At 47.8% G+C, this 17481-nt stretch overlaps 1 protein-coding gene across 1 annotated transcript; it reads right to left on the minus strand.

Moving 5' to 3' along the window:
* Positions 1-547: 547 nt before the first annotated feature.
* Positions 548-8791, minus strand: IL1RN (interleukin 1 receptor antagonist). The gene is given in 5 exon segments (XM_075562543.1): positions 548-2316; positions 3612-3724; positions 5000-5088; positions 8642-8739; positions 8741-8791. Coding segments are annotated over 5 exon segments (567 nt in total). The 3' UTR covers positions 548-2100.
* Between the last annotated feature and the right edge of the window lie 8690 nt (positions 8792-17481).

Consider the following 17481-nt stretch of genomic DNA (forward strand, 5'->3'; position numbering starts at 1 on the left):
ATCATAGAATGATAATGTCTCTAAAGTGAATTAGAGACATGTAAATCATTAATACGTGAAAAGATTTGGGGCTCACACTTAATTCTAGCCCCAATTAAGAATAATTAGTTCTTTTGACATGGCCCCACTCAATGCTCATCCTGATGGAGAGATCACTGAAAACGATGGGGGCTATCGCAAAGATGGCGAAGAAACCAGATGGTGCCCAGCTGTTAGAAAAAGTAGTATCTGGGGTCTTGCAGACTTGTCTTCAAATAAGCAGGCATCTAAGTGAGGTGTCCGCTCAATTCACATGGAAAAGCACACCAGCCTTTGAGATGCAAAGATTGTAAATAATGAAATCCAAATCCAAAGGAGGGAATGATATCAGAGTTTAAATTGTGAATACCCGGTTTGCAGAAGGCTGTGGATGACAGTGAAATCCCCAAATGCATTTGCCTGGTCTGTACGTGGATGAAGCCTCCAGTGAACCCCCTCTGACCATAATCAGGGGATGCGAACACCTTTGCCGTCAGACAGAGAGCGCTATAAAGGCGATTCGGGCAGTTGTGGTGAGGTTAAAATGCAAGGACCTTCTCATCTGAAGTCTCTCTTATTATTTTTGCTTTCTCATTTATTGAGGTTTGTCTGTTTCTTGTAGCCATTGTTTTTGCTTGCTCGTTTTCTTCCTGTTTATATTTTGTCTGATTGTCTGCATGGGACACGCGGGTTAGGTAGCTCTACAGAGGCAGCAACTGGCTAGGGGCACGGCAGGGCAGGAGAAAGGAGGAGCTAACGACAATGAGTATGAGAGACACGCTCAGGTGGATTGTGGTGATGGCTGCACCATTCTTCTTAATGTGGTCAGATGATTAAATTGCATGACATGTGATGGATATACCAATTAAAAATATCAAACAACACCCAAACTGTATTTGGCAGGGAAATGTAAGTTCCTGCTCTCCGAGGAGAGCAAGGCTGGAACAGGGACAGGTGTCTCTGTAGAGACTCTCCTGAGAGCTGAGGTGGGATAAGTGTGCTGACCTCATCATCTCCTCAGGGTTCCTCCCTAAACCTGGGAAGGCCGTGAACACAGCTCACCAAGAAAGTGAGTTTTCAGTCTGACTGTAAAACAGAAACTAAGTCTCTGGAGTTGGAAACCTTTCTCTCAACCCACAATTGCACTTCGCACCTCCTGAGAAGTGGCCGTGTGCTTGGCCCGGCAGGATCCCTGACACATGAGACCTGCTGCTTGTTCTCAGTCAGAAGGGGGAGACAGAGGGAGGGATGGCTACTTTATACATAAGTCTCCGAAATATTAAAATTGTCAAGGGACAACTCATTCCTCCTGGGACTGGAGGAAAGGGTGCCTGGGGGCTATGTTTGTTCTGGGCCTGAGGAGTTAGTGGGGTTATGATGGGAAGCGTTGCATGAAGACAGACATTCCTGGCAGCTGCAAAGGCCCCCAGGGTGATGGTGCTCAGGGTGTCTTGTACGCCAGGGTTCGGGCTTACGGGAACATTTCAGAAATTAAAAAAAAGAAAAAAATTGGCCAACATGGTGTACTGTTAATTTTCGCATATTGTGACATTACAAAAAAAATGAGAGAAAATAAACACAACCGTCTCCGCTCATCATCATTTCACAAATGCAGTAAGGAACATGTTCATTCCCAGGCATAGACCCTGAACATTTTTTGTCACAGACTAGCACCAACTTGCAGAAGAGGGTGGGGTGCTGCTTGGTAGGGGTCGGGGCATGGAATGATGCTGACGTGCCTGAGGCATGGCCATGCAGTGGGCGAGGCGGAGTTGTGGGGAGAAGAGCAGAGACACTGATACTGGGCAGGTGGATGGGCCAGGTGAAGAAGTCAGGGTTTGATCATGGAGGCACGGTGACCCTGAAGGGCTTTGGCAGAGGAGTGTCTGCATTTTTGATAACGACTAATCGGTAGGGAGCTTGGTTAGCTGAGGAAGCTAGCGATTGAGTTCAGGTACCAGGGCTCTATAGCGCCTCCTAACGGTAAGCCACACCCAGGGGAGCCAGGAGCCCCCACGCAGCAGTGGAGAGGCAGCCTCCAGAGTTAACCATGGAGTGGAGTGAAGGGAGGCATGAGTAGCACTACTGTTGCCCTTCGAAGTAGAATTGGGTGATCTTGGTGGTATCTTTGGGCTTATTGGTGAAGCTGACTGGCCTGTCCCCTTCAGACTCTGTACAGAGGTACCAGCCAGGGTTGGCGGCTGACTCGAAGCTGGTGGTGGGGCCATTCTGTGAGTGGAAGAAGGTGAAACGCTTGGCTTGCTCCTTGTTTCTGCTCACGTCAGTGATATCAACTTCCTGGAAGACAAGAACTGGGTGAGAGCTGTGGACCAGAGGCGGCCTGCATACCTACTCCACCTACTACGTGCCTTACTACACAGTAGAAAAGGCCGGCTGAGTCCACTGGCAAGAGACCCCCACCCCCCATGCCCCAGGAGCGCAATGAGATAAAAAGTTGTTTGTTGCCCCATATTGACTTTGGAAGTCTGCCCACTGTGACCAAAGACCAATCAATTGGGTAAACATCTGACACCACAACAAAGGCCAAGGCCTATGGCATCTGCTCTCTGTTGGGTGTGAGCCTCAAGGACAGGAGGTGGGTGAAGGGTGTGGGCAGAGTGTTGCAGCTCATTTGATACGTTACATGAAATTCCCTCCTCATTCCTACTCCACCCAGGGCAGGCCGACCCCCTCCCAAAGAGAGCTCCTGTCTACCGAGGCGGGACAGCGTCTTCATGAAGGGTACTCAGATGTGGGTTAGGACCTAGTCCAACAGCCCCGAGTCAAAGTCACCTTTTCCCAGCGTTGGAAAACCACTAATATCACACGTGATTAAGGAACTCAGGAGTCTGCTTTGGAACCCAAAGAATTTTGAGTAGCTAAGAATTGGACGAGAAAGGTGCTGCGGATGGGGTTGTCAGAGAAGGCAGCCTCATATATGTTTCCAGCAGGGGTCCCAGGGCAAGCACATAGAGCACAGTGATTCAAGTTCCTCTAGACCAGGCACTCTCAAACTTCCTAATGCCGTGACCCCTTTAATACAGTTCCTCATGTTGTGGTGACCCCCCCAACCATAAAATTATTTTTGGTTGCTACTTCATAGCTGTAATTTTGCTACTATTATGAATCGGATTGAGACCCACAGGTTGAGAACCGCTGTTCACAATGGGTCACCCATCAGACCAAGTCTTCAAGCGTTCACACCCTGTGTAGTCCCCTCCCTTATTGCCTTCAGACTTAGTCATTTATCTGCTTTGGCAGGTAGGACATTGGCAGTGCAATGTGAGCAGATGTTGAATAAGCCATGGCACTTGCAGGTTTGTCCTTCTGGAATGCCACCAGGCTGTCAGGAAGCTCAGGCTGACTACCGAAGAATGGGAGGCTGTGTAGACAGCCTGGAGAATGAGAAGGCGTCCTGGACACCCTAGCTCCACTCCAGAGCCTGAGCACAGCAGGGATAAGAGCCATGTCAGCTCCATCACAGAAATCGCCAGGTGCTCCACATCTACCACAGGATCATGAGAAAAATGAAACGATGGTTGCTATTAGGGATGGGGTTTTCAGATGGTCCAATATCTGAACCGGGCCCTTACCTCCAATCGGAGTCGGACATTGTCACCGGATTTGACACAGGACAGCCACAGTGTCCCCGAGTGGAACCCCAGGAACACACTGTTGGACTCAGCGGGCATCACCTCCACCTTCTCTGAGGACGAGTAGAAAGGAGGGTTACGTTGTAGAGAGACAGAAGAGACGCGAAGAGATGGAAGCCTGCACCCGTCCCAGTCATTTTTCGGACACCCCGCATTGGACGGCAATGCTAGATGAGGGTAGCGAGACCCTGTGCTCCTGGTCTACCCCCACACTGAAGCTCGACCACGCAGGTTAGCCTAGTTTTCCTCGAAGACGACCGCTTAGAACCAGCTGCATGATTTCTGTCTTTCCTCACTTTCCCCAGGAGACTTGGGCCCTGAGTCAATATGTGTGCGACCCACGGGGCGGGAGGCATAGCAAAGCGGCATGCGTGGGCTCTGTGGTTCGCTGACACCTGGGTCACTTTGAGTCTTGGTCCTCCCCTCGTGCCCTCCAGTCACAGGAAATTCTCAGCTTCTCTGTGCTTCTGAGGAGCTCTAGGGGCATAGTAGGCTGCTAACCTCACTGCCAGCAGTTCAAACCCCCAACCACTTCTCTGGAGGAAGGTCGAGCTTTCTGCTCTACTAAAGAATGACAGCCCTGGAAACCCACAGGGCCGTTCCGCCCCGTCCTACAGGGGCACGGTGAGTCAGCACTGACGGGTGACGATGAGAACCAGTTTGGTTTTGGCGTTTGTTTTGTTTCATTAGAGTTATAAGAAGGGCAGGAAAGGTAAGTCTTGCTGTTTCCAGAGCCAGACAGAGGGAGAGAACAAGAGCGCAAGAAGGACGGGAGATGGAGATAGTACTATTCACCGTGACCATGGCAGTCCCTAGGGATATGCTGACACTCTAGACGGCCAGCGCTGCAGGAATCCCAGATCCCGTCACCCCACTGCCCTCATTTTAATAAAGGGACAAACTGGGACGGAACACACACAGCTTGTCAGTCTAGCCAGCTCAGTGGGAGCCTGGGTCAGAGCATGCTAGAGAGGAGAGTCCACTCATGAGAACATCATCTCACCCTGCATATGCCGTATTCACATTGGATGGAGTCAGGTGCTTGGATCACAGAAACGTGGGAAGTTTAATAGGCACAGGGAGAATGCACGGGTACATTTTACCTTCTGGTTCCCGGCCCCTCCCAGCTGTGCCCCAGGACCACCCTGTGCCAGGAGGGTCCTCACGAGGCCTGGCTCCCATGTGCTCCCCACCGCAGGCCTCACTCACCACCAGGCTCCCACGTCGCATGCAGCATTGAATCTATGGCTCAGTCAATGCTGAAGACTCAGGGGCAACCCACATGCCCTGGTGCCCACAGAATACCAGCTCTCCTGGCAACCACTCACCTTCTAAGTTAGCATTGGCAGCTTGCAAGTAGCCAGCAACTAGCTGCTTATGACTTAGGTAGAAGACCTTCTGGTTGACATCCCAGATTCTGAAAAACAGGAAAGCCCAGGTTGAGCTGTGGTGGGCAGCCACCGCACACAGCCCCTTCGCGGGTCTCACAAAGCCCATGGACTGCCATAGAGCTCCCCGCGCTCTGCTGGGTGTGCTCCCGGACACATCCAGGCCATGGACTAGGAGACTGAAGCTGAGACTGGTCAAGAGATAGGCCCAACACATGACCACATTCAGCCGGTCTCCCCGCCTTCATCCTCATCTTCAGACACGTTTCAGCTGATCCTCCCCAGGATTGCTGGGTCCAGTAGAATTTTCTGAGGACCAAAAGATTCTGTCTTGATACCATTCCATGTTGCTAATAAGTTTTCAATTTATTCTGTCGGACCGAATTGGAGTGACTATTTAAATAGTCGCTTGAGACTCGTGGCTGTGATAACACAGCTTTACAAGTTGTGAGGGACCATGAAGTAGCCCTGGTGGCGCTGTGGTTAAGCACACTGGTGCTAAACCTGAAAAGTCAGTGGTTCAAATCCACCAGCTACACTGGGGAAAGAAATATATGGCAGCCTGCTCCAGCCACGATGACAGTTTTCACAACCCGGTGGGGCAGCTCTGTTTTGTCCTATAATGTCATTTTGGAATCATCTCAAAGGCAACAGGTTTTTCAGAGGGACTGTGCACCTTTCAGCTAACTTATTCAGAGTCCCAGAACCTTTCGTCCTGCTGTAAGTCCGGGAGGGCCAGCCGTCAGTACATCTCAGCCAGCTCACAGGGCATGCCTTCCTGGCTAGCTCTCCCAATGGCCTGGGGCTGGCTCCCCATCTATTCTGTTTGAAGGAGGGCCCTTCGGTACTTGCAGCTCGGAGAGGTCGTAAGCAGGTGCTGGCCAGGAGGTGGACCCTGCAACACCAGTTGCCCATCAGCAGGACTTTGAACCCTAAGTCTTCTCACCTATGGCGATGAGAATCCCAACATGCTGCTCATCAGCTTCCTGGGAGGAGCCCCTGTCACTTGCTTGGCCAAACCCGAAAGTTAGCGGCATCCAGACAACTCCACCTGCGGGTGTCCTGTCCCAGGTGTGACAGAGTAGAACTGGCCCACAGGGCTTTTTTGGCTGCCATCTTTCTGGAAGCTGATTGCCAGGCCTTTCTGCTGCAGTGCCACAAGGTGGGTTCCAACTGTAATCTTTGGGTTAGTGTGCATTCAAAGGGACGGCTTCAAAAGTTAGAATGAAAAGAGAATGGAATTTCCTCCCTTTTATTGTACACAACACCTGCCCTCAAGCTCATTCCAATTCATGGTGGCCCGATGGGAGCTTTTGTACTGCATAAAGTTATGGGTGGTTGGTTGTCAGAATTAGATGACCAAGCCTTTCTTCTGAAGTGCCCCTGAGTAGACTTGAACCTCCAACGTTTTAGTTAGCACCTAAGTACATTAATCATTTGCACCACAGACTCAAGGGTAGCATAAACAGTTTGCATTCCCTACTAGCCTGACAGTCAACAAGTGCCACAGAAGAAAGACCTGGCAATAGGTTTCTGTAAAGATTATAATAATAATAGTAAAAACATATGGAACACTTCTTATCTGTAACACAGGGATTTGCCATCAGCAAGAACTGACTCCTTTCTGATAGGTTAAGATAGACATCAAGTGCAAAACATTTGTGCCAACTAGGAACTTTGAAGTGCTTTGCACATGTATTCGACCGCAAGAAGTTATTTTCAGTTATTTTTTATTTAGTCTGAGAAGATGAAACATCTCCTCTCCTGGACACAGGCAAGAAGCGCTGGGGGGGGGGTGCTGGATGGTTAAATATTGGACTGCCAACCACAAGGTTGGTGGTTCATACATCTAGCTTCTCTGTGGTAGACAGATGAGCTTGTTTGCTCCCATATAGATCCTATATAGGGTCAGAAAACCCCCATGGGGGTCACTGAATCCAAATGTACTCAATAGTAGTGCATTTCTTGGTTTGGGGCACATGGGGTTGCTATGAGCTAAGATTTACTAGAAGGCAATTGGTTTGCATTTTGGGGGGTGGCAGGGAAAAAGGAGTAGATAGATCTCCAGGTTGTGTCTCCTGAGCTCTCCGTTGATTAGAGGTAACAAATGGTAAAACTCAGACTTTCAACTGATGCTTCTCAATTCTGACCTGGCCGAGGAAGCAAATGAGAGCGGATGTTTGTTTGTAACATAGTGGTGAAGCGGCACCCTAATGGGAGAAGAAAGGTCTGATGCCTTGCAGAGACTTCATTCCGCTCTTAGAAGACAAGGGTAGCATGTGCATTGCCAACAACGGAATATCTTAAGCTGTGGTGGGAGGGGCACCACACCCCTTTGGGTGTCACTCTCCAGAGTCCCGGCATTACTCCCATCTCGCACAGCAGCCTCTTGAAAGGGTTTACTGAAGCTCTTGCCAGGGCTTCAGCCTGCACAGCTTCTCATTTTAATTAGCTTCCTGAATCAGCCAATTAAAAAAAATTCAGGTCTGTTCTGAATTCTCTTTATTGGACAGCTGAACCAGGTTGAAGCCCTGAACAAAATCGTGTGACTCAGCAGTTGCCTGAGGCCATCTGAGGAAAGGAGAAGAGCAGGCTGGTCTAGGCACGTATGCGCACACGCTCCCACACTCCCACACTCCTCCAGTCACGGAGGCTCTGGCTGCCGCTTCAGGCGAGAAGGGGGATGACATCACTCACTTACTCATTCATTTCCCCACTAGGACACCCCTGCGATGTCACAGGGCACGGGAGTGGCACAGCCTGGTACTCCCTTCTTTATCAACATCCGAGTTTGTCGTTTCGACAACAGTGTTGGTGACATCTGACCACGCCCTTAGCCCAATGTTCAGAATCACAGTAGACCCACATGCACTTGAGGGAAGGGGAGGGAGGAAAAAGAAACGAGTTGCTTACGAAGCAAATTTAAATTGAGGGAAAAAAGGAAGAAAGGGACAACTCCATTGAGAACCTTGCAGAGCACACTTGGTCTCTACCACGTCCGTGGTCACCATGGGACAGAGTTCGGTTTAGGTTAAGCACCTGGTTCGGGTTTTGTTTTTCCTTAGAATAGAAAGAGAACCAGTTCGTTCCATGGACAGAACTCTCAGGTGCACAGCTGATCTCCACAACAGCCCTGTAAGGCAGGTAGCTGGTGACCACCACCAACCCTGTATCAAAGATGGGACCCCGAGGTCCCAGGTGAGTGGGATCCCTTGCTCTGTCAACTTCAGACAGGCGTAACCTAAGACCCCATCTGGGACGTTGGGCGATGGACACTCATATGCCCCTGTCTGCTTCTGCACCCAGCACGCTCTGGCTGACCCAGGCTCCGGGCTAGAGCTCTGGTTTGTGCCCACGACACGCTGAGCTGTCAGAAACAAAGTCAGCTAAGTCCCTGCTGCGCTTTACACCACCAGGATATGTTGAAAGACAAGCCCCAGGAGATCATGTATGCAGTCGGCTCTTCCTAGAACCACAGCCCACTCACCTGTTCCAGCCCAAACCCAGCTGTCAAAACCCGCAGAGCCCAAGAACCGACCATTCTTTGGCCGTTGACCCCCAGCCCCTCAGGGCCACCCTCACCTGAAGGTCCCCATGTTGTGGCGTCTTCCTCGCGTGGGCCTGCAGGCAGCCTCTGGATGGAACAGGAGAAGGATCAAAGAGATTAGACGGCAGAGCGTACACCTGAAGATGTCCATCCTGCGGCCGCGGCAAGACCAAGGAGACTGCCATGTCGGCCCCAGAGGAGCTGCTTATAAACAAAGCGACTGACTGCTCACCCAACCGGTACGCTGTGGCTCTGTCCTGCCCGGAGAAACGGAAATGTCCAATTCCGAAAATAGAAACGCTCGCTGTTGTCACTTTCAACCCTGTGGAGTGTCGCAATAGCAGTGTCGTAAGGGGCTCCCTTCCTTTCCCCACCCCCTGAGCAATTTCCCCCAAATAGAGATTTCTAGTTCCCCATTGCCGAGTTCCTGGGAAGAAGAACGCAAGAAAATCAAGTCCCCCCTCCCACACTGGGCTAATTGATAGGTACCCCCTGAGGCTGTTGGTAGTTTATTTAAATAAATGAATAAAGAGCAGACACATCCTGCTTTCGTGGTAAAGCAGGGAACACTGTGAGCTCTTTGAAGCTTGCGGTCTTGCGGACTGCAGACCTAACTCAAACCCAAAGCTGTTGAGTCGATTGCCACTCTGACTGACACTGTGGGGCAGGATAGAACTGTTTCTGGCTGTCAATCTTAACAGACACCAACTACCACCTCTTTCTTCCACGGATGGTTCGAACCGTTTGTTGCTCATTAGGTTAGCAGGCAAGTGCTTTAACCCCTGAGCCACTAGGGATCCTTGACTGTAGACCAGGGGCTTGCAGAATCTCTCTAAAGGATCTGATAGTAACTGTTTTCAGCCCTGCACACCAGTTCTCTGTCATGACCACTCAACTCAGCTGTTGAAGTAGGAGAGCAGCCGCTGACCAGGTAGAAACATGCGTGTCTGATGGAACTCCAGTGCGATCTGATTTGTGAAATCAGGTGGTGGCTGCACCAGGGCTTCAGGCCAGATATTGCAAAGCCACGTTGCTCTAAAGGAAAGTGGGTCCTTTCTGAGGGGTGCTTGCAAAAATCAGCGTCTCGCCCAAACGGATGGACTCGACTCCCATCTCTTCTACTGGCCGTGTGTTACCGCTGGGACCTCAAACAAGTGACTTGACCTCTTTGGGGCATCTGCCTTCTCATCTAAGGTGAGGATGATCCTGCCTTTCATGTGGAAGGAAGGAAGGGAGAGAGGGGGAGGGAGGAATCTCCTCCTCCATAGGAGTGCTTATACACAGGAACTCCCTTTCCTAAGCGCTCTGGACAGCTAGGAGAACAGGAAACATACTCATGTTCTATGACTAGAAAGAAGCTGGCTAAGGTGTTTCATGATGTGGACGGTGTTGCTAGAAAATAAGGCACTTTGAGCAGAGGGATGCTGTTTGTTGAGAGATGCTATTGCTGTCAGGTTCCAGCTGAGCGATCTGATCTACACGACAATGAGACACTGCCGGTCCTGCGCCACCTTCACAATGATTGGAATCTAGTGTTGCCGCCACTGCGCCAGTCCCTGTTATTGAGGGTCTCCCTCTTTTTTTACTGACCCACGACTTTATCAAGCGTGGTGTCTTGTTCTAGGGGCTGGTGCCTCCTGAAAGTATGTCACATGACGTCTGATCAGCCTTGTTTTGTAGGAGCATTCTTGTACTTCGTCCAAGTACTTGTCCACTTTCTGACAGTCTGCAGTATACTCACTTGCCTGTACCCATGAGGTATCAGAGTTAGAGAAAGACTCATTGACCACCTGAAACATGCAGATGACGCAACTGTGTTAGCTGAAAGGCAAGTAGACTTGAAGCACTTACTCTGTAGAAGGAGAGTAAGGTATAAATAAGAATATGAGTTTGGGGAATCTTCCGATCCCACTCCATCAGCATGACACAGAGGACTCACAAAGAGCCAAAGGAGCCTGGTGACTTAGTGCATTATGTGTGATGCTGTTAACCACAAAGTCAGCAGTTTAAACCCACTAGCCACGCCAAGGAAGAAGGAAATAGTATACTTCCTTCCATAAAGATTTACAGCCTCGGGAGCCCCGGGGAAAGATTCTACTCTGTCATGTAGGGTCACTGTTCATCATCATTGTGTCAATAGCAGTTGGTTTTCAAAAAAGGAGAAGGAATTTCCCCCCAGGTTACATAGTTCAGTAACAACACAGGAATGTTCCGAAGTGCAGGTTTTTTGACTTCCAGCCAAGGATGTTTTCTCCTCCAAGAGTCATGTGTCACAGTAAGGATTGAGCTCTTCAAAGAAGGAAAGTTATGTTAAATATTTGAAGATTTTATAGAGCCCTTTCCTGGAGCAGATGGAGCATTCCTTCCGAGGTTGTCTTGCATCTGTCCCTGCTCTGTTTGCATGAGCTGTTTGATCTCCGGGGCATGACTCACTATCTTTGAAACGTCCTGGAGAAGAAGCATATACTTTTGAGGACCAGGTGTACTTGGCTTGTCCGTTGGCTTCTATGTCTTTGTGGAGCAAGCTGGACAGACAAGGATCCGTGATGAGTGCAAATGTAGGAAAGCTTGGCTACTAACCAGAAGGTTGCCAGTTGGAGTCCACCCAGAGGCACCTCTAGAGGTCTGCTTCCAAAAATCACCTCTGGACAATCCTATGGAACGCCGTTCTATTCGGACACTGATGACGTCACAGGAGTGGGAGTCAACTCGATGGCAAGTGGGTTGGTCTCTTTTTGTTTGGCTGAAGGAGGTGATGCATATGAAGCCATCGGGGTATTTTGCACTTGCAGTGGGAATTGAAGCTTGGTTTATCATTTCAAGAACAGTGATTAATCATCAAGGCCATAACTTTGTCATGACGCCTTCCAGGAAGAGATGACACTTAGCATTCAGCTGGGGCAAGTTCCCTGCCACTTGTCATTCTTGTGCTGCTTCTAGAGTCCACCTTACTTTTAAATCCACTAAAGTCTCTCAAAAAAATGACCTTAATGGCTTATAAAGAAAATAGACTTGGCAAGATGAGACCGAGGAGCTTCACCCATAGTACAAGGTATCAAGTAAGGGCCTGCCCCACATCACAGCTCCTGGGTTCACGCCTCTCTACCCCACCCCAAATTAAAGGCGACAGATTTCTGGAGAACAGAGGCCAGGGGCTCCTAGACTTTCTCAAGTCTATGAGCTTTGCCATTGGACCCTTCCTGAAAGTGGGCAGAGGGAGCCCCTCGGGCAGCACAGGGTCGGAAATATTGAACCGCACTATGAAGTCAGGCTGGCTAGAGCTTGAACACTTCAACGTAGGTCACTTCAAACGATGTGCCAAGTCACGCTTGGTCTGTTTCATTAGTTGTGAAATATACTAGTAAAATTGTAATTGTAGTCGTTGGTCTGTTTCATTAGTTGTGAAATATACTAGTAAAATTGTAATTGTAGTCGTGGCAGTAGCAGCCTGATAGTAGAAGTACACCACATATTGCTGTGAGGAGCAAATGAGATATTGTACATGTTGTACTTGGCCCTGGCACATAGGAAATACTCAAACAATAGCTATTGTGTCTCACGAGAGAGAGTTGCACTGAACCAAACTTTGGAGTTTGGGGTTCGTGGAGACTATTGACTATAATTTGGACTTTCAGAAGAATGAACAAACCTGTCTTTGAAGAAGTATACAACTCCTTAGAAGTGAGAATGGTGAGATTCCATCTCATGTACTTTTCATGTGTTTTCTGAAGGAATCAGCCCCTCAAAAAGAATACAATGCATGGTCAACTAGAGGATCAGCAACAAAGAGGAAGCCCTTGAGGGATGTGAACTGATGTGGCTTCAACAATGGGCTCCAACATGGGAACGAAGCTTGTCAGGCTGGTGAAAGTCTGGGTGGTGTTTCATTCTGCTGTACACAAGGTCACTATTAGTCAGAGCTGACCAGACAGCACCTACCAGTGACATAAACAACAAGTCTTCCTTCCATCGTGCTCCTAACGGGGACTTACCCTGGAGTAGCTGAGTCAATGAAGTAACTCCAACTTAGAGAGGAAGAAAGAGAACTTTATGTTTTAGAAGGTGGCCCTAGTGAGGAGATTGGTAGCAAACAGGCTGTCTTGATGGCATCTGGTGTGAAATCAGGATACATGGAAAATATATACCTGCTACTTTGGAATTCATGTGTTGGGGAATGATATATAAATGTTTTACATTAACTCAGGTTTCAGGATAACCATGGAAATTATTGTTTATCGTGAGCAAGCAAACAGAACAATAAAGTTCTTAAGGTCTTGAGCCAGTCTCAAGATGTTCCAATTGACAAACCAGATAGCAGGGCAGTGAGAGTGGCTATACCTGGAGGGTGGATGGAAGGTGAGGGAGAAATGGGGAACAGATGACAAGGATCTACATATAATCTCTTCCCTGGGGGACAGACAGCAGAGAAGTGGATGAAGGGGGACATCGGACAGTGTAATATATGACAAAATAATAATAATTTATAAATTATCAAGGGTTCAATGGGTGGGGTAGGGAGGGAGGGGAAATGAGAAGCTGATACCAAGGGCTCAAGTAGAAAGCAAATGTTTTGAGAATGAGGAGGGAAACAAATGTACAAATGTGCTTGACACATGAATGTATGTATGGATTGTGAGTTGTACGAGCCCTCCCAAAAATGATTTGAAAAAATAACTTTACTGGCAAATAATTTACATATGAGGCAAATATATGTACAAGTTCAATCATCACCTGCCAGGGAACCCACACTTAACACATCATCACAGGTCCAGTAGGCACAATTGTACAGTGATAATAAGTAACGATTATAGTAAAGTCATAGAGAGAATGAGAGATGGAAGAGAGATTGAAATAATGGAGTCAGACACATTTCATGGTAACAATGCTCACCTCAGCCTCACTTAGTGGTCCATGTGGAGAGGGAAAGATATTTATTTCTAAGCAAGACTTTTTTATTCTCTGGTACATGCAAGCCCCCTAATTATAGGTGAAGACATCACAGGAAAGGGTTTTTCTATAGGTAATCAAGTAATGGGAGGGGGGTGATTTATGGGTATCCACACTAGGAAGAGGCAGGATTGGGGGTATACATGTGACAAGATGGGCGGACCCTAGATTCAGAATGGCAGCCTAACTTTGTACATCACTGAGCCGGTATGACCTGTACTCTGGCCCACCATGGAAACTACTATCAGTAGGGTGTAAACCTCACCTGTAGGAACCAGACTAAAGGTTACAAGCCTTTAGGGAGAAGTAGCCCATTGTCCTTAACAGCAGGGAGCGGGGCCTACCTGTGGTGTGACCAGGCAGTAGTCTGGCTACTGACTGCCTTCAGGGAAGTAACTTGACAATCAATTACCATTAGCTGCATGCACTGTCCTACTGTCCTAAGTTCTAACATATTTGGGGGAGAGGACTTGGAGAAATCTTTCTGTTTCCCACAATCACCACAATCAATTTTAGAACATTTTGTTCTTTCTTGTAGCCATTGTTGCTAGCTCCTCATTTCCCCTCAATGTCCCCTGCCATACTCTAGGTAATTATTAATCCACTTCTTGTCTCCATAGATTTACCTATCCTGGATTTCATTTACAGAGAAGCAAACAAAACAAAAAATAGGAAGCAAACAACAACAATGACAAAATTAAACAGAATATCCTCATAGAAAAGAAGGCAGAAAATATCAAAACCAAACAAATTTAAGTGCATAAAATGAGCGAGTAAATGATCCAGTGTTACATTTTAGCTTAACAGCATCTACCACAATGCACTTGCCAATTCTCTCTGCCTGATAGCAAGGCTGTCCATATCCCTGGACGGCAATCAGTGGGTTTCACTCGAGGTGTAATCCATGTATGTGGAGCTCTGATGCTAGTCTGTCCTCCATAGTTGGATTTTATCATTTAAATGATGAATGAGATCATAAGGACTGGTGTACAGCTTCTGTGTGGACTTAGTGGACACCTCACTCAGATGGCTGCTTGTTTGCAGGAGGCTCTAGCTTTTTAATCCCTGACAATCTGGAAAATAAGACAAGACTCTCAGACTTATTTGGCCCCGCCTGATGGCAACTGCATCCAACCTGTTTTCCTCTGAGCAATGTAGCAAGTTATAAAAATCTCATAGAGACTGCAATAAGTACTTGGGCTACAAGGGGATGAGGGAAGAAGGGGATCCTAGATGTTGCTTTTCCCACCTAGAGAATTACCATAATTCTTTCCATTGACAGGGGTGAATATTTTACTGGGACCATTATTAAGGAACATTTCTGAATACTGCAAAACACCCCAAAACTTATATCAATCCCAATCTTCTGGGAAAATAAGCTGCACACATAAAACTCCTTGATGTAGTTAGTTTATTGTGCCAACCTGGCGATAAACACATGTGGGATTAATTGAAGGGCGGAGAGATAAATGGCTCAGCAAACCTCGACTCTCTTGTCTCTTGCTCTTTGATCATCAGACCAGTGTGTGGCTGCCTTGCTTGTTCTGTGCCTCCATTTGCAAGCTACATTACCTGTGGGACACCTACCCAAGGACTGTGTCGCTGTAATTTGAGGTTCCTTCAAGACCTACTTCGCCACACCATTGGAACTTACATCTCTCGAGCTGGGGACTGTCGGACCCTGTCATCTGGCTGACTGTTGGTGACCTGCCTTGCTGTTTGCTGCCTGTGCCCGGATAGCCTGAATTGCTCTATAGGACTGACTATTCAGTGGACCTCAAGACTTGAAGGACTGCCAGTGTCTCACAACTGTCTCACGAGAGAGAGTTGCACTGAGCCATTTGTACTGCTTTATAATTTAATTAACTGTTTATTTCTTAAGTTATACATCTATCTGTCTGTATAAATATATATAAAATTAATAGCATTCTGGTTTTATTTCTCTAAAGAACCCTGTCCAAGCTTTCTGAGATCTTGGAATTACAACGGCCAAAGGTCTTTGACATTAATGACTGTACTCTCTCATGAGCGTTGTCTTTAATTTTTCCGGAGTCTGTTGGAATGGAACTCCTCCTTGGGTTCTGCCCACAGTTACGATCTTAGTTCCTTCTGGTGTCAGCACAAGTGTTGCTATCCCTTTGATTTAGGACCACAGAGAATCTCCTGATCTACTTACTCTTGGCTCTGGGGACTCCACTGCTAATCCCAGGTTCTGAATTCAACTTACTGACCACAGCATGTCGTGAGTGGGTCTGCCTTACCACCAGCATGTCACGTTTCCCCTCTGTGAGCTTTCAGCCATCGCACTTGTCTCCAGTGCCTTCTGTAGGAGCATTGGGCTCCTAGAAGGGGCACAGATGGTAAGAGCTGGACAGTTAGTGCAAAAGTCGGCAGCGTAGACCCACCCAAAAGTGCCTCGGAAGAAAGGTCTGGAAGGTTGCTCTGCAGGTCACATCCTTGAAAACCCGACAGAACACGGTCCTATTTTGCACATCTGGGGTTGCAGACACCAGAGTGGCCTCCATGGCAGTTAAATTGGAGCCACTAGAAATTGGTCATAATAGAAAGAATGTGGGTGAAGCAAGGGATAGAAAATCAGTCTAAACCAATGTTCCAAGAATGAGAATAGACCCGTTATCCAGCCACAGGGTTGTACGTACACTCTCACCGTAATTATTCAATCTATGTGCTGAGCCAGTCATCTCTCTGGCTTGTATGAAGAAGAATGTGGCATTGGGATTAGAGGAAGGCTTATTCAAAGCCCGTGACGTGCAGATGAGGACAGCCTTGCTTGCTGAAAGTGAGAGAGACTTGATGCACTTGTTGATGAAGAGCAAGAACAACAACCTTCAGTATGATTTACAATTCAATGTAAAAAAGACCGAAATCCTCACAACTGGACTAATAGGTAATGTCACGATAAGTGGGGAAAAAGTTGAAGTTGTCAAGGATTTTGTCTTGTTTTGATTTACAACCAATGCTCATAGAAGCAGCAGTCAAGAGATCAAAGGCTGTGTTGGATTGGGTAAATCTGCTGCATAAGACTGCTTTAGAGTATTGAACTAAGGGGCACCGGACCCGAGCCATGGTAGTTCCAATTGCCTCATATGCACGTGAACATTGGACATTGAGTCAAGAAGACGGAAGACAAATGGAGGCACTTGGACGGCGGTGCTGGAGAAGAATATTGAAAGCACATGGACTGCCCAAAGCACAAGCACGTCTCTCGTGGAAGAAGTCCAGCCAGAGTGCTCCTTAGAGGCAACGATGCCAAGATTTTGTCTTCCATCCTTTGGACATGTTGCCAAGCGCGATCAGTCGGCCCCCGGAGAAGGACACCGTGCTTCGTAAACTAGACGGGGCAGTGAAAAAGAGGCAGGTCCTTGATAAGATGGATGGACACTCGGGGTTGGCGTGGACTTGATAGCACCCAGCAGCAGCAGCAACATCCAGAACCTTCATGCAACGATGACTTTTCCTGACTTCAAGCTTTCCAGGCTTCCTGAGCCTCCTTAACGTCACCTAATGCCCACCTCTCACTCTTCTTGAGTTCTTGCCGGGAAAGTGTCATGTATAGAGCTGGCTTCACAGGAAGTCTGTAGTATAAACCAGTTATTTCTCCCCTTCAGTTCATCGCATCCTTCTGTCCCAGGGTTTCTGTTTGGTTACTCTTTTTGTACCGTAACCAGTTCCCTCTTGGTCAAGTGTTTTAATTCATTGAACTCCAGTTTTTATAAAGGCTGCATCTGATGAATGCCTTGTTTGCATCCCAGCTGGGTCTCCTTTGTCTATAGGCCCTGTTTTTCATGTACGTGCCTGAATATTTTTCCACGGAAAAAATGATATCTCAAGAATTGTAGAACTTCTTGGAAACGTTGCACGATGTCTTCATCCAGACACAAGATTCATTTTTGCTTTTGCTAGGTAG

The sequence above is a fragment of the Tenrec ecaudatus genome, chromosome 11, assembly GCF_050624435.1.
Source record: "Tenrec ecaudatus isolate mTenEca1 chromosome 11, mTenEca1.hap1, whole genome shotgun sequence".
Classification (NCBI taxonomy): Eukaryota; Metazoa; Chordata; class Mammalia; order Afrosoricida; family Tenrecidae; genus Tenrec; species Tenrec ecaudatus.